This window comes from Corvus brachyrhynchos, unplaced genomic scaffold, assembly GCF_000691975.1.
Source record: "Corvus brachyrhynchos isolate BGI_N302 unplaced genomic scaffold, ASM69197v1 scaffold490, whole genome shotgun sequence".
Classification (NCBI taxonomy): Eukaryota; Metazoa; Chordata; class Aves; order Passeriformes; family Corvidae; genus Corvus; species Corvus brachyrhynchos.
This window is the reverse complement of record NW_008235774.1, coordinates 232,042-259,079: the sequence shown is the minus strand read 5'-3', so window position 1 is coordinate 259,079 and position 27,038 is coordinate 232,042. Positions and strand designations below refer to the sequence as shown.

At 35.3% G+C, this 27,038-nt stretch overlaps 1 protein-coding gene across 1 annotated transcript in view; it reads right to left on the bottom strand.

Moving 5' to 3' along the window:
* The window catches only part of KCNH7 (potassium voltage-gated channel subfamily H member 7), a 218,032-nt gene that overhangs the window by 74,368 nt on the left and 116,626 nt on the right, over window positions 1–27,038 (bottom strand). The window contains exons 3-4 of the mRNA XM_017726979.1: window positions 13,725–13,880; window positions 5,720–5,752 (exon numbers count right to left, since the gene is read on the bottom strand). Coding sequence (XP_017582468.1) covers window positions 5,720–5,752; window positions 13,725–13,880 — 189 coding nt within the window. The remainder of the gene's footprint in view (window positions 1–5,719; window positions 5,753–13,724; window positions 13,881–27,038) is intronic.

Sequence of the window (27,038 nt, the reverse complement as noted above, 5' to 3'; positions counted from 1 at the left end):
TACCTAGCATTTATTAATATTTAACATTGAAATCTATCATTCCATACTGAAATGTTTTGAAATAGTCTTTCTTTTATGCATATGGCCGACAGTAATTGTAGAGCAATTGATGACCTAGCTGAATCATTTAATGTTTTGAAATGAATGTCCTATATATTTAGTATTGAATATGGAATTGTATTTTGAATCCTAATTGAATGAAGGTGAGAGTACCCTGCTCAGGAAAACCCGTCTAAGAACTAAAGTTTCTGGACTAGATGCCACCAAAGGTCCATCTAGCACACTGTTGGACCTTGATAATTTCCAGTAGTGGATACGTGAAGGAGATTGAGAGTCACTACATTGTGTTATTTCTCTGAGTAAATTTACTCTGTTTCTGGCTATCTGAATTTCAGAAACTTCCTGAGCTAGAGATTGTTTGTTCAAACCACAAACTGAATAAATGGTGTACCTTTCTTCTATGAATTTGTATCAGTGCTTTTTAAAAATGGTTTTAGTTGGATCTGCAAAGAATTCTATAGGAAAGAATTCCATAATTTTAGCATATGTTTGTGAAAAAGTACTTCCCCTTACTTGCTTTAAACTTGTTGCCTTGGGGAGGGTGCTAGTTCCTATAAAAAAATAGCTAATAATTACTCCCTTTTTATAGTTTTAATATAGTCTCAATATGTTTACAGTTTTTCATACATCTCCTGAACTGCTTTGTATACCTCTTCTGCAAGCTGAAGAATGCTTATGTAACTGTATTGTGTACCTCTGAACATGCTTCTTGCTCTTCTCAGTTACTTTTTATTTCTAATGTAATCCTTTTTGACAGTGGCCTGTGCTACTCCCAGACTTAGGGATCAATGCAGTGACATAATGGCTTTTTGTTTCAGTCTTAGTTATCTTCCTTATAATTTCCAATATTTCATTGCATTTTTGAATTATTTTCCTAACTGTTCTAATTTAAGCTATTTTTACAACAGCTGAGAGATTTTGTTGTTGATTGGTAATAGATAATTTAGTCTCTAATATTATGTCTGTAAAAATTTTTTTTGCTGTTTTATCACTTGGCCACTCAGCATCCTTGCATGTCTGTAAATCTTGTGTAGTAGTGACATATGCAAACATTCTCACCTTATTGTTGGCACCTTTTTAATCCAAATAATTGAAAATGTATTATAAAATAACCTATGAGACTCTACTGATAACATCCAAGTATTTAGAAATCTGGTGATTTATTTCCACCTTTTTTCCCTACTTTAAAATATAAATCCATGTAACGATCTTACTTTTTTGTCCTTGAAAATTTTTGAAAAATTTGTTGAATTCTAAATATTTAGCATTGAATTTATTACTCTAGGCATATACACACAACAGCACAATAGACAGAAATCTCTGTTACATAAACCAGAGTCATGCATCTTTAAAACAGCAGCTAGAGGTGCAAATTTTCAGTCGACACAGTGATACTCAGCAGAGTGCATCTTGGGAATGTGTGTACTTCTAACTTACTAAGTATGCTTGAACACTACAACTGCTCACAGTAGGAATTAGTGAAGAATGTAAAAAAAAAAAAAAATTATTTTAAAATACACATAGAATTGAGCTGCAAAGCAGCTTATAAATCAATTTTGAAGGCTTATTGCATCCAAAATGAAACTAATACTATAATTCTCTTTTTTATCAATTACATTGAAGTTCTTAAAAATACCATTCATAAGGATTTCTGGCATTAGACACTGTTAAAGGCTTTTTGTTGGCACTCTATTTTAGTCATATTTATGCTGCTGCAGATGGTCTTTTCTGCCTCACCACGTTAATATGACCATGTTATATTGCATTACTAATTTAGCTGTCTAACTGCAGTTCAGCTGGAAAGAATACTCAGTGAGAATTTTGCTTCTTGCTAAGACTTTTGGGCATGAAATAGAAAACTTACATGAGCAGCTTTTTGCTATTCTTCTATAGACTGTAATAAATAGTCTCAGAGTTAAAATCTTATTTCCTGATTTTTAATTTGAATATTCTTAAGAGAAGGAGTATTGCTATTATTCTTCAGTGAACAGGTAATGAGCTACATGGTGTGTTGGACATTCATCTCTCTCCTGCAGCTAAAGTTATCAGGAGGCCCATTCAGAATTTGTGTAGTTTACTGAGCTGAGCTGATCAAGGAAGTGTAATAGTACAATTTGTCATGAAGCAAAATTCGTTCAAGCCTTAGGCCTGCTGTCCCAGTAGAGACTAAAAGTGTCAGTGGAAGCTTTCCTGGCATACTGCATATGGGAGAAATCCTTTGTTTGTTAATGGGCAACCCCTGCTTTGTGTAGGTATGATGTCAGAGCAGATTTATCTTGGTTTACAGTACTCAGACATGTTTGAGATGCAACTGGCTATTTACTATGAATCCAGAGATAATGTTACATTAAAATCCTTATGTTTTATTAAAGACTAGATTGCCAAATTCTTCTTAATGCTGAGTCAGAGATTTGAATGATTGTGTCTTCCTAAGAGCAACTAAGGAAAGCAGTTGAGTCTGAATCACAATTCCAGACTTACATTCCACCTCCTCCTTTCAAACTTTGCCTCACTGAATAAGCAATTTGCAAATGAGTTAATCTGTTGGTTGCACTTAGTCTCTGTGCCATCTCAGCTGTTAGCTGTTCGAAATAGTAGAACTCAGTCCAAAAATACACTGTAGATGATACAGGACTCTTCTAAACTCTTTGCAGATAGAATTATCTCCACAGTCTCAAATTCAAATTGACTTTTCTTGTGTTCTGGAAGCCTTTTTTAATTCTGTCTCATATTTTGGGAGATCAAAGGAGAAGACTTAGAATTCATGGAAATAAAATGTTTTGATTAATAGCTTTTGAAAAAAATGCAGGGAAAAATCCCATCTTGATAAGAAAAATTAATATCCTTGTTATTATGTAAGTATTGAAATAAGAAGTGCTAACATTAATGGAAAATTGCTATTCTTAAACACTAAATACAACTGTATGGAATTTTGTGTCAGGGGAAAAAAAAGGAAGAATGAAAATTATTTCCCAAAAGACCTTATCAACAGCTACAATCATGGCTGCAAATTTCCTGCCCCATCAATACAAAATGGGATATTGCAACAAAATTATCTGAACAAGGATTTCTTTTGTAACCCAATGCACTTGCATGGCTAGTGATTCTTGTGTCTGTTCTGTGCAAACATTCCATAAAAAGGAAGGGAAATTATATTTGGCCTGAATATGGCCTTGATACAGTGAAGGTATTCCCCAAATTTCTAGCAAAGAAAATGTATATTTACATAAAAGACACAGTCGCAAAGTCAGAGAAATGCCAGCAACTGAGAGAGTTTTACCTTCACTACAATTTCTTTAGTGGTCTCTGGGTAGTGGTAGATGCTATGTGTTTCCTCCCAAAGTCTGTTTAGCCCATGTGAGTGGGATCCCTGCAATGCTATCCCAAGTGCTGCAGAAGGGTAATCCTAAGAGATAGCAGCTGAAAAGCTGTGATAACTCCTCAAAGAATTGCTCAGCCAGTTTTTGTAGCACCACTAGAAGTATTGTTATTTTCATGCTGGTTCAAAGCAGTTATCCAAACCCCAAGATGTGAAGGCAAAAGGAAGAGAAATACTAGCTGGTCTCAGGCTCCTTTGCTGGTAGCTAGATCGTCTATTTGTCTCAACCTTCTCTAGATTTAGACTTTCCAGAATCAAATCAAAGGAGTTCAAATGCACAAAGAGTTTGCAGAAGGTTATCTAAGTGAAGTGTAGAAGCTGTCAGAACTGTTTCCTGGTGTGATGTACCACTTCTAGGCTGAGAGCTGAACCAAAGTGAGCTGCTTGTGTTCCTGTACAACCTGTTAACTGTGTTGAAGAAAATCAGGTCTTGGGTAGTTTTACAATGGTGACTGACTGGTCTGGCTATGACATGAAACATATGTTACTTTTTCAATATATAAGATTAAAGAATACAACATACATATCCACAATGACCAACCTATTCTAAACAGATTTCCTTGACAAGGGCAGGTAAGATAGGTCAATTACGACAGACTGTCCTCTGGAGCATGGGCTAATTCAGTAACACCTTTGTTCTTCCCCAAACAATAAGCAAAATTACTTTCACAAAAGTAGCACAAGTCAGACCTTTGCTGAAATATTTTCTCATAATTGAATATCTACTGTCACAGAATTCCAGGATTTAGGTTATCAGAAATACAGACACAGACAGTTATTGAATTGCCGCTCAAAGGCTTAGAAATATCATCTAGCAACTCATGCAACAGACTAAAGGAAACAATTGCTTTTGAGAAATGGAATCCCTAAACACTGACAGTCTAAAATAGCAGCAAATACTTGAATGTACTCTATGCAAACACTGTGGCATGTGATGATGCCTTATTTTCTGTCTGGGCACAGCAGGCCTTGGGACAGAAAATTACAGAGAGACAGTTATGGTTTTTTTCAGTTCTTTTCCCCAAAATGTATTGAAGCATACTTAAGTGGATAATTTTCTTGCTCTGCTCATTAATAGTAATAATATTAAAAAAAAAAAAAAGGCAAGGCAATTATTAACATTAGAAGCTAGAATTCATAATTCTCAGACACTGAATGCACTTTTTTTTTTAACCTCTGGTATGGTCTCCTTTAATTTTGGCACTTCTTTTAGTTTTCTCTAAAATTTAAGGTTACACATGTCTTCTACTGGTATAAGAAACCAGAAATCTTCTTTATATTCCCTTGTAAGTGAGAAAGATTTAACTTTGATATCTGCACATAGGACCCTGTCAGAATATGAAAGGAAGGGAATGACATCTCTGACTGCTTTTAGGGCTCTGCTGTGTGTGGTTGACCAGTGAATTTAGTCAGAACAATGTTAAAAGGGTCTCCCTCAAAACACAAAATGTTATATCCTTGAATGTTAACATGAATTGGTACATTTACCTGGTTTTCTTCCCACTTGTTGACAGAGATGTCATTTTATTATATCTTATTCATTACTATTACAGGAGTTGAAGTGTTTTTGTAAAAAAGGCATAGGAAAAAAGAATTTTTTGTCCTCTCAGAAAGAGGTTTTACTTCTTGCATTTTTATTTCTTAAATATGATAAGAAGTAGGAAAGAAGAAAAAAAGTAAATAACTGCAATGAAATAAAATAACTAGCATCACAGAAAATATAATATTTAAATTATTTGTTACCTAGCACAATATTTAGTTGTCTTGGTGAGAAGATGGTGAGTTTTTTGGCAGCTGGAAAAAAGAATTTTTTCTATCTATTAAATCAAGCTCTCAAGAAGATCTCAAACCCTCATCACCTTGGCTGCCAGTCTTCATAGGATAAAAAATAATGCTTTTCTCTGAGACAGGAAGCCTGAAGATGTTTTCTGTGTCTTAACATTGAATTCATATACCACTATCAATTTCTGCAATGTGTTTTGTCTCATATACTGGTTGAAGTTTTTTTATGCTCTGCATAATGCAACTTTCAGTAATAATAAGATGAGAAGTATCATTAAATTTGGATTTTATATGTCATATAATTATACTAAATTTAATAGTTTACCTGTTATATCTATAGTTTTGCAGAAATAAATAATCAGACAGTGAGAGCAAGAGCCATGTTATGACTTGCACTCTTCTAGAAATATATAAAATGTAATGAGATCTTGAAATAATATAGCCAGAACAAAGCAATAAAAGGACTTTTGTAGATAGAATTTTAGAAGATAGATTTACCTGACGAAGAGCCACTTGAAAGGTTGTTACCATCTGAAATACAATTAAACTAAATTTACAAAAAGCTTTTGCTTGAAACGGATTCAAAAAATAAACAGACTATTAAGAAAAGAAGGCAGAATATGAAATATCCAAACATTTTAGAAGCAAAGTCAGGTAGCTTGAATTTACATACAATATGTGTAATATGCAGAAGAATTTTTCTGAAAGTATGTTGACTTTTTATTTGGAAAATTTAAGAACTATTAAATTAAGAAATACTTGATAATTATTACGTTTCTTTTTAATAGATCAATATATGTTTTCAATTACCTAATTTTAAAGTTGGCTAAGGTTCCAGACAGAATACTAAAGCAGGTGTACACAGACTAACATGCTATTTCTCTTGAAATGGAACTTCTAATTAGTGATACATTTTTTGCTAGACAATGACAATTTTATTTGGATGAAACTTACTAAAAGTTGAAGAATTCATAATTTCCATTGGAAGAATAGACTTTATTCACTGACACTTGTTTAGAATATGAGCTTAGTTTCACATTCCTGATAGGCCTCACTTATTTCATGTCTTTATGGCAAGAACTCTTCAGATTATGTGTCCTTGTCAGTTGCTCTCAGGTCTTTGAAATGCCCAACTTGCCTGGGTGCTTAAAACAGTCAGGTTATAATGGTAGGATTCTATGCTTGAGAAGTAAGACATGATGGAGGTAAATTCCCTCATTTTTATTTATAGATATATTTTGTTTGCTTATCTTAAAGCAAACTTTTTCATGTTGAAGACCGTAAATAAAAAATCATATTTCTTGTAAACAACATCCCTCTAAAAGCTTCTCAAATCCATTGAATTTTTTTCCTGCTTTCTAGTAGTCATTTTTGTCATAGCTTGAGATACCCTGATAGTTTTGATTTTTTCCTCTTCAAGGTCAAAATCTGTAATTCAATTTAGCAAGTGCACAGATGTGTTAAGTTCTCTGTGCTAATTCTTATTATGAATAATAGAGATGTGTCTCTTTCTTCCATCAGAGAATGAAGCAAAACTCACTACCTTTATACTTTCCTGAGGGTATGTATTATAATGAGGGATGACTTCAGAAAATCATTATCCTAGCCTTCAAGTTACCTTACAGAACCCCCCTGTTTTAAATGTCCTGAAAGGAACAGATAGATAGGAAACCTGTTAAAAATTAATAAAAATATATGACTGGAAGACCTGTGTGGTATGCATAAGTCGCCGCCATGGAAAGCTATTGAAAGCTGTGTCACTCCTTCTTTTTCATTTTCAATCTCTTAAGCAGAGATTGCTTTTTTTATTGAATGTTTGTACTAGAGGTAGCGAAACAGCTCTGTGATCATAGCTGGGTGAGGCTGTAATGTAAACAGCTAATTACAGTTTGTGGAATCCAGAAAGGCTTCCTTTCTGAGCTGAGCCCCAACAGCAGCCATCATGAGGAAACAGAAGTAGAGCTACCCTACTTGTATTTCTGTGTTTGTAGAAGAAGACTAAGAAAAATGATTTGTCTCAGTGACTGTTCTGTTAATTTAGGCAGTTAGGTGTTTGTGGAGCATGGAAGGTGATAATAGCAGAGGTTCTTCTGTCTTTTACTGGCGATTGGTGTTTGGCCGTATTCCTTTGCTAAGATTTCAAGACTGTTTCAGTTTGTCTGATATTTACCGTAATTTACCTTGGAGACAAATACACATAATTGACACTGGGGCTTTCAGAACTATGCTGCTGGTTGGCTGGATAGAAACCTTTGTCCTCCTGAACACAATTTTTCTTGACTAGTCCTCACTGAAGATGAATTTGCTTCGAGTGGTGCAGCTAAAAATAAGATCCTGGACAAATTTCTCATTACATTTTGGGCACAGTCAGGGGGTTACTATTACTTTTACGTGCCATATTCTATGAGGCAAAATTGCATGCATCAAACAGCATGCAGTATTTCATTACAATGTTGCAGTCCTAATATTTTTAGGACTAAAAATATATGCTTGACTTTCACTAAACTGCAATTACTTATATAGCAAAGTGCTCTGCACAGAGGAAAGCAAATATCATGTTTTTGTGCTAGCTCTTTGATTGGAAGGAAAGGCCTGATTTAATTTGCAGTTGTGCTTGTTTGCAACATCAGTGTATGGAGTGTTCTCTGCTTCTCAGATGTAACTCCATTGCTAGGGCCAGGAAAGAGGAAAACTTGCTGAAGAGTAAGCACCTTGAAGAAGGTGCTTCAAAGGTTTTCTGATTACAGTTTTGGCTGTTTTAAGAATATTATTAGCCTCTTCATTTTATTTGAACCTGATCCAAAAAGTACCCTTTTATTGGATGCGTAACAGATCATCCCATTTCCTTCACCCAATAAATTATTCCAGGTGTCTTTATTAGGCTTATGGATTTTGAAATGATAAAATGATAAGAAAATCCTCGAATTTCCCTCTTTGGCACAGTGCAATTACATGTTTAATCAAATAACTTTCTGGGCTTTCTCCCATGAGGTAATGAACACTGTGTTTGGGAACCAGTATTTAGCTTATAGGTTAGTACTTCTAGCTAGTCAAAGTGTTTTGAAATTAAAGGAATAAAACTTGTGATAAAGTTACCTCATCTGGCTAGCTATTTTAGCCTACCAATTAATAAAAGTTTTGATCCAGACAGGGCTGGAGTAAATGTTAGAAAAAGCACTTATAGGTCAGTAAAAAAGTATCTAGGTGGGGCAGAAAATGAAGACAACTCAGAATTAAGTTTTGAAAGGTTTTTCCCATTGTGATCCCACAAATGGTCTCTTCTGAGTAGAAAAATTCTTGCCACATTCTTCATATTGAAGTCAGTATCCTCAAATCTATGGGTTTCTGTCAGTGTGAATTGGCTGCTGATTTTCTGAGTTCAATCTATGTCATGGTTGATTTTGATATCTTGTAGTCACTTGTTTTACAGACATGAAGTATTTCACAGCTTTGAGGAATAGAATCAGGTGCCAAGAGCAAATATTAATTTATGCCACTACTTCTGCAAATTGCTGTAAAAATTCCTCGTAAAATAGAGGAGTGGATGAACATGCAGATGGCAATGTTTGAGAGATATAGGAATAAAACTGGACACTAAGGGTCCCTTTCCTCAACAATTGATTTGAAAGATGTATTTACACACAGAAGTTATAGATTGACACTTTATAATAAGGAGTTTAATGAAGTTTGTACAACATACTGAATGGGAATTTGTATGTTATTTTGGTTAACAACTGTTGCTAGTAGACAAATTTAAATTATAATTTGTTAGTGTTCAAAGAAGTTTTTTTGCTAAGGTGGTATAAAATCACATCTTTTCTTAATTTAGTTCATTGTAGAAAATCTACACAAAGCTCTGTTTTCTTTTTTACAGTGAGTCTAACAGGAAGGAGTTCTCCTTTACTAAGAGTATCTTGTTAAATATACATTATTTATGTGTTATTTCAGTTGGAGTTCAAAATTTTATACAGCTTTGCAAATGCTTATATTCATGAAAATTTATGACTACATTTTTGGGAATAATTTTTTTATCATTATAGTGACAATCAAGAAAATGTTAGCGTCTTAGAAGGTGTAAGAGAGAACAGTCTGTAAGAACTGTTAGAGATGAGTAAAATCCATTTTTAGGGCTTATGTAGCTCAAGACTATAAATCTTAACACTTCAATACAATGCACAAATATTTTTTCATTTACAAAGCAGGTATTTATGTTTTCAAGTGTTTCACATGTAAAATGAGGTGGGGTAAAGTAATTAAGTGTTTTTATCTTTTGGTTAAGATGCTAATTTCTGCAATTATAAAATGTTTACATGATCTAAGAAAAGGCAACACAAAAACCAAGCAAACTTATTAGAAAAGAATTGAAGTAAGAATGAGTAGAATTCTCATATATGGAAATGAGACAAAGCTTAGAAAGATTGAATGATGAATGGACATCTATAGCAGAAATCAGTTTCTCTAAGTCTCAGTTTAAGTGCACATTGTACCAGTGTATTCTCACTGGAGAAGAGGATGTTACCCAGTTGTGGAATAAGTATGTATGTACAGAAGAAATTTCCGCATGTCTCTGAATACAAAGATGGAAGAGGGGTAGTATTAAATAAGTTTGATTAGAAGTTTAAACTAAAAGATATGGCAAAATTTTGGGCTATACCTTTTTTTCCTCAAAAAGGGGAAGAGTTATATATGAACAAAGGCTTCCTTAGCTTTACTAGTGAACTGGCATACACTGGAAAATAGAGTTGCGGCAAACAACAAAAGCAGTGAAAGAGAAAAGAATAATAAAACAGTTGGCTGTGATTTAGTATTTATTTACAGGGTCCGTGCATGCTAGAATCTTCCAAAATTTCACTGTTTGGTTAAACAAAGACTATTCCTGCTGTCACAGCTGCCAGTGAGAACTGGTGATAAATTCTTGCCAGAAAAAACTAAGGGAAGAAAAGGATCAACTGAAAGAACTTTTACGCTGCTATTGTGAAATCACTACCTTCACTTTTCACATTACAGCCTATTCAGCCATTTGCTGCATGTAAGATGTCTCGGGCACCAGACTAGAAAGAATTCTATTTATACTCAAATGTGCTCATCAAACTCCTGACAACATACCTTTTCTTTTCAATAATCTATTATTATTATCATCACTGCCAAGCCCAGTGCTGAATCAGAACCTGTGTTAGCCATCATCCTGGCACATAACAAAATACAGGATCCTTGTACTAGAGAGCTTACAAATACTGTTGAAAATATCTGTCAGTATTCAGCTGATAAATTTTTAAATTTTTGCCTATCCAGAGATAAATGCAGTCACTGAGCTAAACCTAAAAAATGTTACTTGTCTTCCATAGGTCTTAACTTGTTCAGACGGCCCTCAGCCCTTCAACAGGTTGGAATCCCTCTTTTCTTCACAACATGAAATGCTTTTTTATTACATTGTATTAGATTTTACAGAATTACAGAATATTCTGAAATGGAAGGATCATTGAGTCCAGCTCTTAAGTGAATGACTCATACAGGGATTAACAGCCATCCACAACCCTGAGGTTACTAGCGGTCTGCTGTAACCCACTGAGCTCACCTCAGTGGCAATTTCTGTCATGAGGAACCTTACGGTAAGTGGTAGCATTCAAAATTTGGCTGCAGCTTGTGGAATAGATGCTTTTAGAAAAAGGAAAGGCTTTTCAAAGGTACACTTAATAAATTTGATGAACTCTTGATAAATCAATTAGAGGAAGGATGAAAGTATGAAAAGTTATCTTGTTTTCTAGGGTCAGGAAAATAGCTGCAATATACTTGCTTCCTAATAACTTTTACTTCTCTCATGCAACCTGACTCAGTCATTTTTATTTTCTCTCATGTTGAAAAGGCATTCTAATATGAGAAAACTCAATCTAAGGAGCTCTGGAAAGAAATCTCATGATCTGTGTGCTTCTGGGTAGTAGATGTTAATGCAATCTGAAATATTTTGTCTTTTGTCATTAGCTGTTGCTTATCCTGGGTGTTTGTCAGAGATGTATTACACTTGCTATATGTCTGGTTCCCTCTCTATTTTTATTCTCCAAATTGGTTGCTGCATTTGAAGGGATTTTGTTTCACTTTTTTTTTCTCTGAACCCTGAACTGGTACCCATTACTGTCCATTTTATGTGTGATCCAGTGAAAAGAGATCACCTGGTTTGCACGTTCTAAATAGAGTACAATGATGAAAACCTAATTATATTCTGGGGAATCTGCTGTGTCCCTTTCTTATGCTGGGAACATGACTTTAAAAAAGATGTTTTTACTGGTTTACAATCCACCTTTTTTGGCTTCTTTTCTAGCTTATTGGTCTCTCTCTGCCTTTTCTAGATTTCAAGGCTTTTGTCTGTTTGTTTTAATTTAAAACCACCATTGAACAATATCTTGCAGTTATTTCTGGATGTTTCGCATAGTTTGGCCGCTTTCCTGCCAAGAGGAATTTTTGACTATGTAGCATATTTTGTATCACCATACATCCCATCCAGCCCACATAACAGTCTGCTCTGAAACCATAAGCAGCTTGGTAGAAGATGGAGCAGCCATGTGCCTGCTCTAGTTTCTGCCAATTTCTGGCATCTGGCTGTGCCCACTAGCAGGAAAATGGTTCAAGTAACCTTTCTTTGCCTCCTTTTGCACCTTGATCTCTCTCTGTTACGTACTGTGCTGGGGGCCCACCCATTATTTTTCAAGAACTCTCAGCAAGGAAATCCCCTGTGTACGTCAGGTGTAAATACCATAAAACAAGCACAGGATGTTTTGACAGAGTGGGGTTTTTTTTTTTCAGATTTCCTCTTTAGTGGCTTTTCACTTTAAAATACGGCGAGTGATAACACTTGAAAATGTACAGTGATGTGTCACAGGTATCAGAACAAAACGCTCTTTTTCAAGACATGAGGCTCTGTTTTCTCTTCCCAATTGGTATTTTACCTTCTATTTTGTCAATAAAACCACAGTAAGCATGGACAAGCTGAACAATTTTATCTATGTTATGAAGTTGCTTTTTAAATGGAGGAAATAGGATGTTTCAAACTCACAAAATCATGGTATACTAAGATAAAACTAGACTATGAGTAGGGTGTACCTGATGCGCTTGTTATAAATTTTTATAACAATTAAAATAGAAATTTTATGTTTTTTTGCTGATATGCCTTAATGGCATTTTAACCGTATCATTAGCAGAAAAAAAAAGTGTTTTATTGGTATCTCAAAAAAACCGCAACAAAAAACTGCTGTATTGGTTATCAAAAAACCCCAAACCCAATGCAAAACAGAATAAGAAAAGGAAGCACAAAAGCACAAGATTTAAAATATGTACTGTAAAGACTATTTACAAAGGCTCTTTTAAAAAACGTGATGTTCTGTGAACAATAATTATTGGCAGACTGCAAGTTTCCTGTATTGGAAATTTTCTTTGCCACATTCTTATACACCCTGTCATTGTAGCGTTCCATGTACACTTCAGGTACTGTGTAGTGTTTGCATCAAGAAAGTTCTCTCCTTGCTTCTCACAGTGAGAATTATACCAGTCTTTATCTCCTAACTAGAGAAAGCTGAAGTGTTGATTTAACAACTGGAATACTTAGGTGCCTTTATTGTACTAATGTTAAAGATTATCTCACTGTGAAAAGGTATTTTCCAACTGTTGCTGAGCCAGCCAGGGGTGAGTGTTAATGCTCACTGTTAGAGCATGCTGTGCTTTACTAAGAGCTTGTACAAATGGGATGTGTTCTGGGAAATCTTGTAGTAAGAGCAGATTACGTGAGTGGCGATACAAAGCAGAAGGATCATGTGCTGCTGCTGCACAGTGAAGGTCAGCAAAAGAGCATGTGTTCTGCAGATAGTGGGACAGAAAGCTGCACAATGTAGTTGTATAAGAAGTGGACTTTTGTGTTGAGTTTTCTAATGATGACAATACTTATGTTCCAGAGTGGAATGAAAGCAAAAGCATTTCCTGTACATCCAACACCCCCCCGCCCCTGATCCTTCAAGTTAATCTAAATACTTCAATTTGAAAAAATAAGGACATTTAATAATGTTTTAACTGATTTTTATATTTTCTGGTCTATTTTGATCACATTTCACCAACTATTAATCAAATGTCACAAATTATTTTTTATAATATAGAAATATTCAATTTTGAATAGGCTAAGATGAAATATTTGGGCTATATCAAATTTCTTTTTTTCAGTTTTCCATTTGTAATTGATTTTTGTCAAGGGTAATGCATTTCTTTGAAAGGTTTTAGTTTTTATGAATTTATATGTCCTAGTACTATTCACAAGATCTATGCTGTTAGTACTACCAAAGATCTAATAGATTATTTTACCAACATCTTGCAGTAGGTTTTCTACATTTAGCTTATGATTTCAGATTCTATCTGAATTGAGTCAATCAATGTGATTGCATCCTTTGCTAACCTTATTGCCCATGTTAATTACTTCTCCAGATAAAAGTAGAGGTAAGCAGAGAAATTTCATTGAGTAACTTACGATTTACAAGTTTAGATGGTAATATTGGCTTGCACTTCTCAGGAGACGCCACATTGTCTTCATCTGTTACATACTCAAAATTAATAATAAACATCATTGCTACTCCCTCTTGATTTTTCACTGGAATTATGTGGGTGTTGCAAATGAAGGTAGATCCTGCAGATGGATTAAAAGAAGAGAAAGAAATATATAAATGGAAGCAATCATCTTTTTTTTCACTTCAGTAATTCTAGTTACGCCAACAGACAGTGAAGAATATTTCTTTAAATTCAATAACTGACCATCAAACATATTATTCTTTAATTTGAACAGGAATGTTTTCATAGAAAGAAATACCACTGTTCATAATTTCTTGGAGTCTTACCTTTACCAAAAGGTTTCTCCTTTAAGATGTCCATTTTACTTTTTGGGGTTTTTTTGTTCACTGGAAGTGCCTATGTAGACAGACTTGCAATACGGAGACATTTACCACCAAAAGTAGAAGTGTGAACACTGTTCCAGCCACAGTCCTTGCAAAGAAAGCAGAATCTGATTCTTCTAAATGTTGAACATTCTTCAAGCATTTGGTTCTATTACACAGGATGAGTCATGCATTAAGTATTTATGTATGTAAATATACCACTATTCTTATTTTAGGTCTCAGTCTTTTGGGACTGTCAAATGTTTAGGTTTGAGTTAAAAATTGTATTTTTTATTTGTTTTATACTCCATCACAAAAATCTTCTAAACTGTGCTAATAATTTTCAATAACTTTCAGAAGTGTTTGACTTAAGTTTTATATACAATTTAAAGTATGAATTTAAAAATACCCTAGTTTTCACATATATGGAACATAGTCAGCCTATACTGAAAGTAATAGAGAGTGTAAACTTTCAACACCTCTGGTGCTAAGGATGTTCTTGTTTAAAAACCTAATTACAGATTTAAGGAGTTCTTTGTATAGCTTTAGAAGTTTCAGTTGACAAGGTCATTAGTTTTGATTTAATTCCTTCTATTAATGTTACAGAATATAGTGGTTCCAAAAACAATGTGATTGCTGTAAGCAATACAATAATGTGCTAAAAGCTTCATGCAGACATAACTGTGAGATGGGGTCTTTGCATGATAATTAGGGACTGGTTTAATTTACATCATCTGCAATTTAGGCACTCAAATGCAGTAATCACTGAAACTTGACAGACTGTGCAATTTGACAAAAACAGATCCTGATCTGGATTGCACAAGATTATTTTTTTTTGTTTGCTTCCATTAAGGAGAGAGATAGTACCATTTATATCATTATAACCAAGATCAGTTTCCGGCTTCTTGTATTTAATGTAGTACTTGCTGTTATGTGGTATATATGGCAATTTGAGTTATATATAAAATTGACATGCTGGCCTTTCAAGTTTTGCAGCTGTAACTTCCATCCATTTAATAAAACATTTAAGCTGTGGCACTTGCCACAGTTTCCATGGTTACAAGCTCAATGTCTTTAGTAAACAGAAAATAAGCAATTTAAGACTGTTCCATTAGAGCTAAAAATAGAAGTGCTGCAGGCCAACCATTGCAACATAGACTGGTTAAACAGAAAGGCTGGACAGAATTTAGAATAATCTTTGTGGTTTTAGCAAACAAATAATATACATACTGAGTTTAAAAAGTTGAAACTATATTGATTTGCTTGGAAGGAAATTATGTGGACTGTTTTGCCATGAAGATTTATAGGTTGAGCAGGTATCCCCCAATATCTGGAATCGGGGCTCGCCTGAGGCATGCATGGCTTTGAATAACACTGAACTTCCGTGGATCAAATGTTTGTCAGTGTTTGTAAAGGAGGAGGATGAGGACACTTCTTTAAAAACTTTCCTGCTTTTGAAGGCAAGGGTTTTTCAGCTTTTGAAATGCTTCTCACAGTGCTAAGTAAAGACACGATCTCCCATTTGTGTAGAACATTCCACCCTCAAGAATTTACAAACCTCATTTGTACTGGAGCTAGGGATTTGCATCTCTGTGGAAATGCAGAAGTTGTTTGACAGTCCACAGCTTAAGAACATGGCAAAAAGAGCAGGGGATTGAAAATTTAAGCTGTATGTAGAAATATTTCAGGAGCAAAAACTGGGAAAGGTTCCTATGTGGTTTAATTTAGCATAGTTTATTTGAAGACCAAATACGCCACTGGCTAGTAAGTCCACTGTAGTTCATTAGTCTGAAGTTTTTCCAAGAAGCCTGGGTTTTTTAAGAGGAAAGGAATATTTACTTTTTTTGTGTGACTGAAAGTAGAATGCTGCAAGTTAAGCAAAATATAGTGACAGTCTCAGTCACTGTTAGTGACACTGTTAGTGCTTGTCTTTACTACAGACACTGCTATCTGCTATACACTTATCAGTTTCTAGCTCTGTTGAAGTGACAATAAGGAAATACAAAATTGAAAATAGCAAGGAATACCCTACTGTGAAGGGTAAAAAGAAGAGATGGGTACAAAGAAACAACATTGGCAAATTCAGAAGATAAGCTTTGAGTTGTTAGAGTTGATAGAAATAAAGAAATAATAAGAAGCAGCTTGTTTACAAACAATCTTATTCAGTATTTTCACTCTGGCATCCCACTGCTCCTCATTACACTCAGCATGTTTTTCCTGTTTTGTCTCTATGGTGAATATTTCAAAAGTAAGATGTGCTTCCGATGAGCAATTAAAATGGTAATGTACTTTTTGGAATTTGCATTTCTTATCTAACAGCACGGGCAAGTGGATGATTTAATGAGAACAACTAAGAAAATTATACCTTTATAAATAACAAATTCAATATCCAGCAATATATCTGAATTTCCTCACAATTACTCTTGAGGAGTGATCATGAAATACACCTGTTTTGCTCTCTTGTTATCATCGTTGGAGATGATAGAGGACAAGCTGGATATTTTCTTGTCAGCTTGAATTCCATGGTTATAGGGACTTGTTTTCTTTTATTTATGACATTGTAAAGCCCACTGTTTCATCTAGTTAAATTAGTGGAATAAGATCCATATGGGAAGAACAGATTTCACTCCCCTATTTGCAGTGTGGATATGATGTATGATTCCATGGTTATGTATTCAACAGTATGATTTCACAAGACCACACAGCCTTGTGTGAAACAAGTAACTGCCCAAATACATACACAAGTGACAATAAATATTTAAGAAATAATGACTTAGGGTATATTAGGGTTATATAAGGATATATTGCACCATTCGAGCAATTCTGATGAAGGAAAGCCTATTTAACTATCTCTCTACATAGTGTTTAGAGTTGACTTGCTTCAAGAAAGGAGTGCAAGGCAGGCACATCAAGCCTATTAATCTGGTTCATGAAATCTATTTACCTTTCCAGTGATTTGTATGGAAGATTTTAGGGCAGATTTTTATTAGACTGCATCTTCTAGATACAACTGCATTCATTTATTTGAATTGTAGTAGTTCCATTTATAAGCAATTTGGAAGGCACAATGCAATTATATATCACAGTGCAGACATTCCAAATTCTCATATGAAAAGCTCTGACAAGTAAACTTTGAAAAGTGACAAATCCCAGAGAACTAATTTGATTCAGCCTTCCTGGGAACAAAATCTTCACAGGCTATCATATATGCCAAGCTCAAAGGATCTCTGAAAAATCAGACACTGGCATTTAAGTAATTGTCCTAATTCTGCAGTATTGCCATGGTTCACAGTAAAAGGACCTTTCAAAATTCATCATGGTTCTACAGGATGGCTCTGGAACCCTCTTGCCCTGAGTGGGTTTGACAGTTGCTATCTGCATTTCACCATTTAAAAATTTAGACTCTCCCACTCAGCACAAATTTCAGGACAGCCTTCATAGGGCTGAGACTAATTTCAATATATTTTGGACCAATCTTGGCTCTCTGTGCCAAAGCATTTATGACTTCTCAGAAATTTTTTGTTACTAGAGCTGCTGTAGACAACTGACTAAGGCTATAGAAAGAAAAATATTGAACATGTCCTCTGTGTGCATATAGAAATTTCTGGGCAGGGTGACCTCATACCAGAGTTTCCTAGGATTGTGATAATTTTTTACTTCTATGACCTACAAGTAGTCCAGAGTAGGCATCTGTACAGTCCATTGCCACTTCTGCTCATCTAAAATTGAAGGCAACAAAGAATAAATCAAAACATAACAAAGGAGGAGCCAACAACAGCTTGCCTACTAGAACAAGACCAAAGACAGTTAAAAAATAGAGCCAGAGATACTCTCCATTTCCAGATCTAGACAGTCCTGTTTGCTGTTTGCAAGACAGCTCTGAATGAAACACATCCGCAGTACCACAATTTTATGGTAATACAGGTACAAGAGAAAGAAGCTGGATATTCTTTGCACTTTTATTCAATAATCACTATTCTTATTTTGGAAAGAAATACCCTCCACTTCCCTCAATATGATTCACACTTTGTCATCAAAACAAATGCTCAAAATGCCTTCTCTCGGAGGCATAAACTTAAAACTACCAATTATTGTAGAAGTGCAATTTAATATGCTTCATATTCAATTGTGTGCTAAGCTTAGTCTTAATTCTATCATTGTTTTACTGAAATGGGGGACAGAAAAGTCCACATAGTTCCAGTTTTGTTAGTAGTGAAGTGAAATATTGTTTTCATAGATTCATTTTTTACTAGTTACTGTGACATCATTAGAGTGTGCTCACTATTATACTAAGTAGAACCTTAATATTTATCTGTTAAGCAAGAGTTGACTTCCATAAATACAAAGAAAATTATGCAATAAAACATAACCAATCTCATTTTGTTATCTTGTGTCCATGTTTATAGCCTTATTTGTCCTTTCATCATAGCATGGCTTATGGGGATTGCCCAATGTTAATAAGAACTTCTCTGGGGAAAGTAAAGAGAGCTAATCTGAGGGAGAATTAATGTGGAAGATCAGAAGACCTTCTCTATCTTTGCCTATCCATCATGGAGTCTCCATCTTTGCGATGAGAAGCCAGAGCATGGCTTTCTACTAACTCCTACACTTCACAAATTCAATATTGTCTTCCTTCCTAATGGTCAAAACACCACATCACTTTCTACTTCTTTCAGCTTGGAGAAAGTCTTGGAAAGGTGTAATACTTGTCCAGGCAGAACATAAAGGGAATTTAATGAAATGAAATACATGTGCTGGTCTTGGGAAAGGAAATACTGTCCCACTTTGTGCAGACATTCAAGAAGGCTGAGACAGTGAGCTTTACCCACCATGCCCAGCATACAAGTAGTAACAAGCCCCTTAGGACCATATGAAATGCAGTTAATGGAAGTCTTGTTCTCTGGCCTAAACTGCTGTTTATAATCCATTTTACCACTAAATGCTGGCAGATAAAGGATATAGACATGCTTCTAATATGGAGTGAGGAAGAGTCACAGGAACTGTGCGGTAGGGGAATTACTTGGAAGGCAAGATGGGAAGGGGGAAACAAGATGTCGTGAAATAAAGCTGTCTCTTGCACACAGCTGCTAAGACTTTCACATTCCTGAAATGTCCCAAGGAGAATATTCATATTTGATACAGCTTCATCTGAGATGTAACTATGGCTTTATTCCCTGTTGTTCCATAACAACTTTCAGCCAAACTTTAAAAAAAAAAATGGAAGTAAGCCAAAACCTTTGTTTTTTCTATGTGTTGTCAAGATTCTAGTAACAAACGTTTAAAAACTTGTTTTAGAAAACAAATACTGGTAATGGTGCAGAAGAATGACATCTGAAAATGACTGGTTGTAATTTATTAATGAGACCAGTATAGCAAAGCATTTTTTATTCTTGAAAGGTTACAAAGAAAAGGAAATTGAAAGAAAAGCAGTATCCAGGGATTATTTGCTCTGCTTTGTGTGGTTTTTGTGACTTCTCCCTGAAGAAAGTCCTTTCTTTTATGCTTAAAATTCAGAAGCCTATTTACCTCCACTTTGAGGTCCACTCTAAGCAAACACTGCGTTAGGTGATGTTTAGTTGGCATTTAGGGACAATTGCACTGGGGATGTGTATTGAATATTCAAGCAAAGCCAGTTTGTCAAATAATGAGGCATGATGTGTATTGTGATATAGGGACTCAACATGACCAATCAAGGACTGAAAAGCCAATTTCTTCTGTTTCTATTCAAGTGCGAGCCAGGAACAACACAGTATGTCATAAGGAATATTTTTTTCAACAATGCAAAGGTTTACTTTCTTTCTAAAATCATGCTAAGAACTCTATTCCTGTAATGATATGTTGAAATAGTCATGCAAAATTTTACATGGCTTTATGGTAAAGGACTCCTTTAGCAGCAAATACCTTTGCAAACCTATTTTTGCATTAACTAAGTACTTATTAACAGATTTTCACAACTTAGTCTTTTTGTTTATATAATAAAAATGAGTGGAAGAAGGACTGAATCTGCCCTGAGAATATTTCCCAGCATTTTGTGATCTAGAACCAGATCTCTGGAGAGAGATACCATATAATTACTTGCTCAACTCAGTAACAAAGCCATGAAGAAAATATTGGACAAATACTTCTGTCTGTTTGTACCTGCAGCTCTTTGCATCTTTGCAGTTGGTGTCATTTATTCAGACCTTTGGAGACATCTGATTTGTAAACACCCTATTTAAATTTTGTCAAAACTTTAGTTTATAGGAAAGAATTACCCTTGGATGTTCCTTTCTTTTCTGCCCTGCATTTGTTCTGTAGCTGCACACATAAGGAATAGGAGAAAACTTGATGCTAAGACTAAAGATGATTATATTGGTAGCCATAAAAAGCATCTATTCTGGGAATCCCAGTTTGCATTTTAAGTGTTGCCTGTTGCTGCCCTTCATTGTGTACAGGTATAATGTTAATTTCTTCTAAAGGTGTTAAGACTGAGACATAAAAAGAAAAGGGTTTTAATCAAACCAGCATTAAAAATGAATGAAGAAATTAAGGGTAACTCAAAGAAACTCTTGATCCCATTTTCACAATTGAATTAGTAGATAACAGCCCCACAATATTAAACTGTCTTGTAAATTTCCATACAGAACTTTGGGCAATGGGTTATACAATTCTCTTTATGTTTTACCTGTATCTTCTGAGCTGTGTCTGTATGTCACCATTTTCCAATTCCATCTGACTGAAAATGAGCCACCGTGAGTGGCAAGGATGGGGAATTCACACACTTCCTATATCTCTGTGACTGTCTATTCTGAAAGACTCACTGCAGAGAACAACTAAAAATAGATAGGAGGTTGAAATGTATTATATCCCTTTTCAATGGAATAGCTATTTTTAAGGGGGGTGTGTAGAGACAAGAAAAATGTATTTGGCTGATATTTATTAGGGACCTGTCAGAGACTGAAAATAGTTCATGCCTCAAACGTTGATATAAAGTTTTGCTCATTATAAAGAAGCTACAAGCGAAGAAGCTTCCCTGAAGAGTGGGACTTTGAACTGAAAGTCAAACTGCTGATGAGATAAAGGGAAATGCATTGTTCAGTCGTCTCAGGTTGAGTGAAAGGTATGCATCTACAAACGGCCAAAGCCACCAGCTGCAACTATCCCCGGCTGAGTTTGGGGTGGGGGGAGAGCACAGCTCACAGAAGTCAGGTTTACACAGACTCCCTTCAGCTGAGGGTGGAAGAGGAGGTTTTGGGTGCATGGTGCAACCTCTGGTGAGAGGCACTAAACACCCATCCTCTGATTACACAAACCGGCCCAGCTGTGGAACCCCCAGCCCCACAGGGCACCTCCACGGGACTTTCCCGTGAGAGGCTTGGCCCCACAGGGCTGCACATGATGGAACAGACCCAGAGTCTGACGTGAGAGACTGACCCCCACCCCAGGGGGACACGCCAGGACATGCCTACCTAGCCTGAGCATGTACACCCATGGGACTCTGTGCCTTCTGGGGGGGTCTTTACCACCAAGAGGACCAGCTGGAGAGGATCAACGGAACATCTTGGGATCCATGGAGTGGTGATATTTTCCTTATTCTGTCCCTGTCACTCTTTCTGTGGTCTCGTTTGCACCTTAATTCGGGCAGAGGCATTTCTAAGAACCTTAAAACTGGATCATAACAGGACCTTACAGTGATTAAATGAGACCTACTTCTTTGCCATTTTATTCTACCCTCCTTAGTAAATATTCATTCTGTCACTGAAATGGTTGCTGATACTAAGATTTGATTTATAGGACCATTTAGGTTTTGTAAGGTATTAGCTTACATTGTTTAAAGGTGAGAGAAGAATTTTTAAAGTAACAAGCTAAGAAAAAAATTGCCCTCTGGCGTCTGTGGACAAGTTCTTTACTGGACTGGCATATGTATGAATATCTCATTTGCTCTCCTTTTAATCCCATTTGTAATATAATTGAATTGGCAGATAAATACTGTTCAACTGCGCATTCCAGCATTTCCTAGGCTACTGCATTGCTAAAATTATTACTAATTTCCTAATTATAATATCTACACCTACACTAATAGGCTATGGTGATTAATTGTAACGCTGAAAACATTTTGTATGGGAGGACAGTTTCCTGCTTTGTTGTTTAAGCATATATAAACATGTGCAGAAGATACAGAGCAATTAAATATTTGGCAAGGAAAGAAAAATGAAATTAAATGAAAAATAAACAAGCAGTGATATGTTTATAAAGAAAAGACCAATAAAAAAGCATAGAGTGAGAAATGTTGAAAACTGTACATGGAGAGTGAATATTTGCTTCGGTTCCAGGCTGCCTGTAGAATAATTCTGTTGAAACCACAGATGGGCCAAAAATTGCAAGATAGGCTTTTTTCTTCCTGTCTCAGCTCACCTTAAAACTACATTTGAATTTTGTCAGAGGGGATTTGTCTAGAGGCACAGACTGAAGTCAGAAGGCCTGGTTCTGACAGTCAGTCTTGAACACTCAAGCTGATCTTTCTCAGAGATACACTCTTGTCTGTGCATAGTGGGGTGAAAGCTGGGTCTGAAATTGTTTCTGGATGGGTTCTCATTACTGACAGTGTGCAAAGATGGTATGTTCAAACATGAGTGTTACTTGGAATTGTTCAGGCCCTAAATTAGTCTAAAATATCTTACACGTTGTATATAGCATATAGTATTTCTGAAAAGCAATGTCTGTGACTTGTCAATGGGGATATTTCTGTCTCTGCATAAGCAGTTGAACATCTTTGGCCCAGTTCCTTCCACCTATGTGAAGTTTCTGAGTGCATTGCACACAGTGTATTACCTGATGCTGAGAAGTCAAACATGGAAGATCAGGGCAGATTGCACAAAGGGCTACATCTATGAAAAGAACTTAATTATTAAGCCTGTAAACCCTTTGCAAGTCAATTGCCGAATAACTGAAGATCTTTCATTCTTTTGTGTTGTATGTGTTACAGACTATGTGAATTAAGCAAATTCAATGCTTCTCATCTTGTTTGCTTAGTATAAATACTTCTTTACAGACACTTGCAGTATAGTTACAGTGAATACAAGATATACTACACTTGATGAATTTCATAACTGAAGATTTTAACAGGGAAACATTGTAAACAGTGCTATTTTAGAAAGAAAGGAACTGAAATATTTCACTGAGAAATTTTCAAAATTAAGTATTTATTATTTTTAAAGGACCATATTAAAAAGTGATTTTTTTTCTACATTGCACATCATTCTTGTGAGAAAAAATATTTTTAAATGTGTATTTTACTGAAAATATATTAAGAAATAGTTTTCAGGATTAACAGTGAATAGTAAATCCAGTTTGCTCAACTGTGTGATACACTTGAACTGAGGACATTTTAAAAGATGAGATTTTTTTTAGATACTAAAATGTGGATATATTTGACTAGGGTTTTCTGTCTATTAACATAAGAGAACTCAGAATTAATATCTTAAAACATAGAGCATCCCAGTGTGGGACAGTAATAAAAAATTACCAATGTCCAGTGTCATTGGATGTAGGTCAGTACCACCTGAGAAGGGTCAGTGATGAGAGATCAGATTCATTTCTGAAATTGAAGAGATGGGTGAAAAAAAAAAAAAAAATTGGCTCAAATAATAATCATGCAGAACTATGTTTTAAGTGGTACCAATAGGCATTTATATTAGTTTAAGCAATTTTCAGTAACTGTGCAGTCTTCGTCAAGACAGAGGATTTTTAATTAGGGAAGGTCATAATAGGAATTGCATTAATTCAGCAGAACTATGTGCAATTAGAATAGCTTTGAAAACAATTGGATTTCATTGTGAAAATGCTTTGTTTTTTTTTTTTAATTCACATTTTCAGTAAGCTTATTTAAAGCATTGCACCAAACAAATACCAGAGGTACAGCTCAAAGTGACAAATGTTGGTAGGACACATTTTCTCTCACATTTTTTTGACAGAAAAATAAAGAATTACAGAATCTCAATGTCTGTTTATAAACATTTTGTGATAATTTCAAATTTAAATATACCTTAAACATAAATCTTTGCAAAAACAATGAGGTGAGAAATAATGGTTCTAATTTCTTATTTTTAGCTAGTTGGCCAAGAGTTAGGAAGTATTTAATTACATGTGCTAAAATCGAAGATGCCTTTTTTTGTTACTTTTTCCCCTCAATCTTTCTTTATTTCCACCTCTCTAGTTCTTTTTTTCCTCATAGATATTCTTTTCTAAACCCTCAGTAGAAGCTATGGACTTCTGGGTGTTCAACTGAGAAATGTCTTATTATGTTCATGAGAAAAGGGATCTTAGGTTTGTTGAATATTGCCCATCTTGCAGAAAATGTGCAGACTAAGACTTTTTTTTGTGAAAGTAGCTTCATTTATTTCCCCAAATTAAACTACATAAACTATTTTAAGAACTAACTGAATTGTCCTGTAATGTAGAACAGAACAGAAAAAAACCCAAACAACACCAACACCAAACCACAAAATGAAACCCACAAAACACCCCACCCCCCCCACCCCCAGAACTCCATTTTAGCAATTTGTTTAATTCACTCAAGGTATTGGTCCAGAATGCACTATGAAGTAAAACAGTGATCCAGATTCTGTTCTCACTGACACTGTGCCATTTCAGGGAGATTAAGGGTTTTTTTATGAGACAGTTCTTAAAAGATATCACAAAGAAGAAGGCATTAAATGGCCATACAGTATGAAGGGTGATATAGAAAAACCAATCAACAGCAGGACCCCTGAGGCAAGAGGGAAATGCTGTCATTTCTGCAAACTTTCGCAAGTGCAATGCACATTCAGTTCCATTGGCCAAGTGGAAGGAGTACCATTTTCTAAATATAGGTGCCATTCTTATGGAAATCATACCCTTGGAAAATCACACTCATGGAAACATACCCTTCCTGATGTTTTATGAGTGAATTGATCATGAGTAGCTTGAAATACACAACCCAAAGTTGTAGAAAAAAATAAATTGCGTCATCATATACAGGGTCAGATGTAAAGTCATTGTGCACATTACAGTGCTTTACTGTAATCCAGCAAAATGTATCTAAAGGGGAAGAACAGCCAGACACAAAATGATGGATTCTTGTTGTATGCAGTAGCTATCATAAGGTCTTGTTAACAGGGACAATGATGTGGAAACCCTCATCAGTGAGAAAGTCAACACTGAAAGCTGATGGAAGTAGTCAGGCTACTCGGATCATAAAACAAGTGGATGTAACCTCGCAGGACAAACAAAGTAGTGGATTTGGGAGTTCTTCGTAAAAAAAAATCATGGGATTTTGAATGCATATTAATAAATGTGGTGGGAGGAAGATATGTACTGAAGATTTGTCAAACACACCAGTAAAATATTAAACTTCCTGTAAAAAGAAAAAGAACCTGTTTCCTGGTGCAAAATCTCCAAGCCAAAGATATTGTATTTGTAATTTAAATTCTCATCAGAACTGATAAATATGAATAACTTACTGGACTAAAAGTTCATGGCTGCCCTAGGGGTGGTTTTCATGACCTGATTGCAATCAGTTTAGACAAACAAAGAACAGTCCCAAGCAGTAAAATAGTGGTATTTCTAAATGGGTAATTTTCTATGGTTGAGAAAAATGAAAGCAGAAATAATTGGGAAGTGAAGTCAGACAAATATATGAATGACAAGTTGCAATTCTTAATGAGAATGTTACATAACTAAAGAGTAGCAATTAAAAGGTGCTGAAGATCTTAGCAAGTCCATCTGCACTGAGTGCAAAAGTAAGGGTAACAAATAGGGATTAAAAGCTATATAGTGAATGGAGAGTGGAGAAAGTAAATACACATCTGGGGAAACTTGAGAGGTATGAAATACCCCAAGTGGAGAGAGGAATGTGACAACTAAGGAGACTAATGAGAGTAAGTGAATACTCATTAGTGAATACATGAAGCAAAAAAATAACTCCAGTAATAGGAAGAAATTCCATACTGTGAGGGTACTGAGGTTCTGTAACAGGTTGCCCAGAGCAGCTGTGGATGCCCCATCCCTGGGAGTGTTCAAGGCCAGGCTGGATGGGGCTCTGAGCAACCTGTTCTAGTGGAAGGTGTGTCTAATCATGACAAGGGGTTGGAAGGAGATAATCTTTAAGGTCCTTTCCAACCCAAGCCTTTCTATGATTCTATGATTGTGCCAGCATCCATAAAAGGTATACAGTGGCAATGAAATGACTGTATGGCAGTGAGCCTGACATCAGTTGTAAGCAAAATAAGGAAACCTGTGATGTTAGATTAATTTAATAAAGAATACCAGACAGGAATGTAATTAATGTCACTCAGAGTGGTAATGCAGACATTATTAATGGACAAAAAATCTCATTTGATTATTATTTCCTTTGTATAAGAAACCCAACCAAGTCCATATGCATTTGTAAGGTAGTCTACTGATTTTTATGCAATATTCTAATAAAGTAATAGCACTGTGCTTATAAAAAGCTCATTACATGGTTTACAAATTGTCTGAGAGCTTCCAAAAAGTCATTAACGGAGGATCATAATTCAGTGCCAGTTTCTAGTGAAAGTCCACAGAAATGACCACAGTACCATTAAGTTGCTTCGAAAAGATCTGAAGAAAATATAAAATCCTTCTATGAAATGCATGGATGCTTCATAAACCAGTTGTGAAGTGGCTAATGATATGCTAATGAGTCAAAATAGAAGCATTTAAATGATTCTGTAAGTGGGACATTAAATGCAAAAAATGCATTATGAAATGGTAAATTTAGTCAGACAGTTACAGAACCAGGGCATGTAGTCTGAAATGAAAAAAGAGAGCTATATCCTGGAATGTACTGTCTCACAAAAGAAATAATAGGATAGTATGTAAGAATGGTGAATGTAGCCTGCATAAAGAAATAGAATAAGAAGTCAACCTTTCCC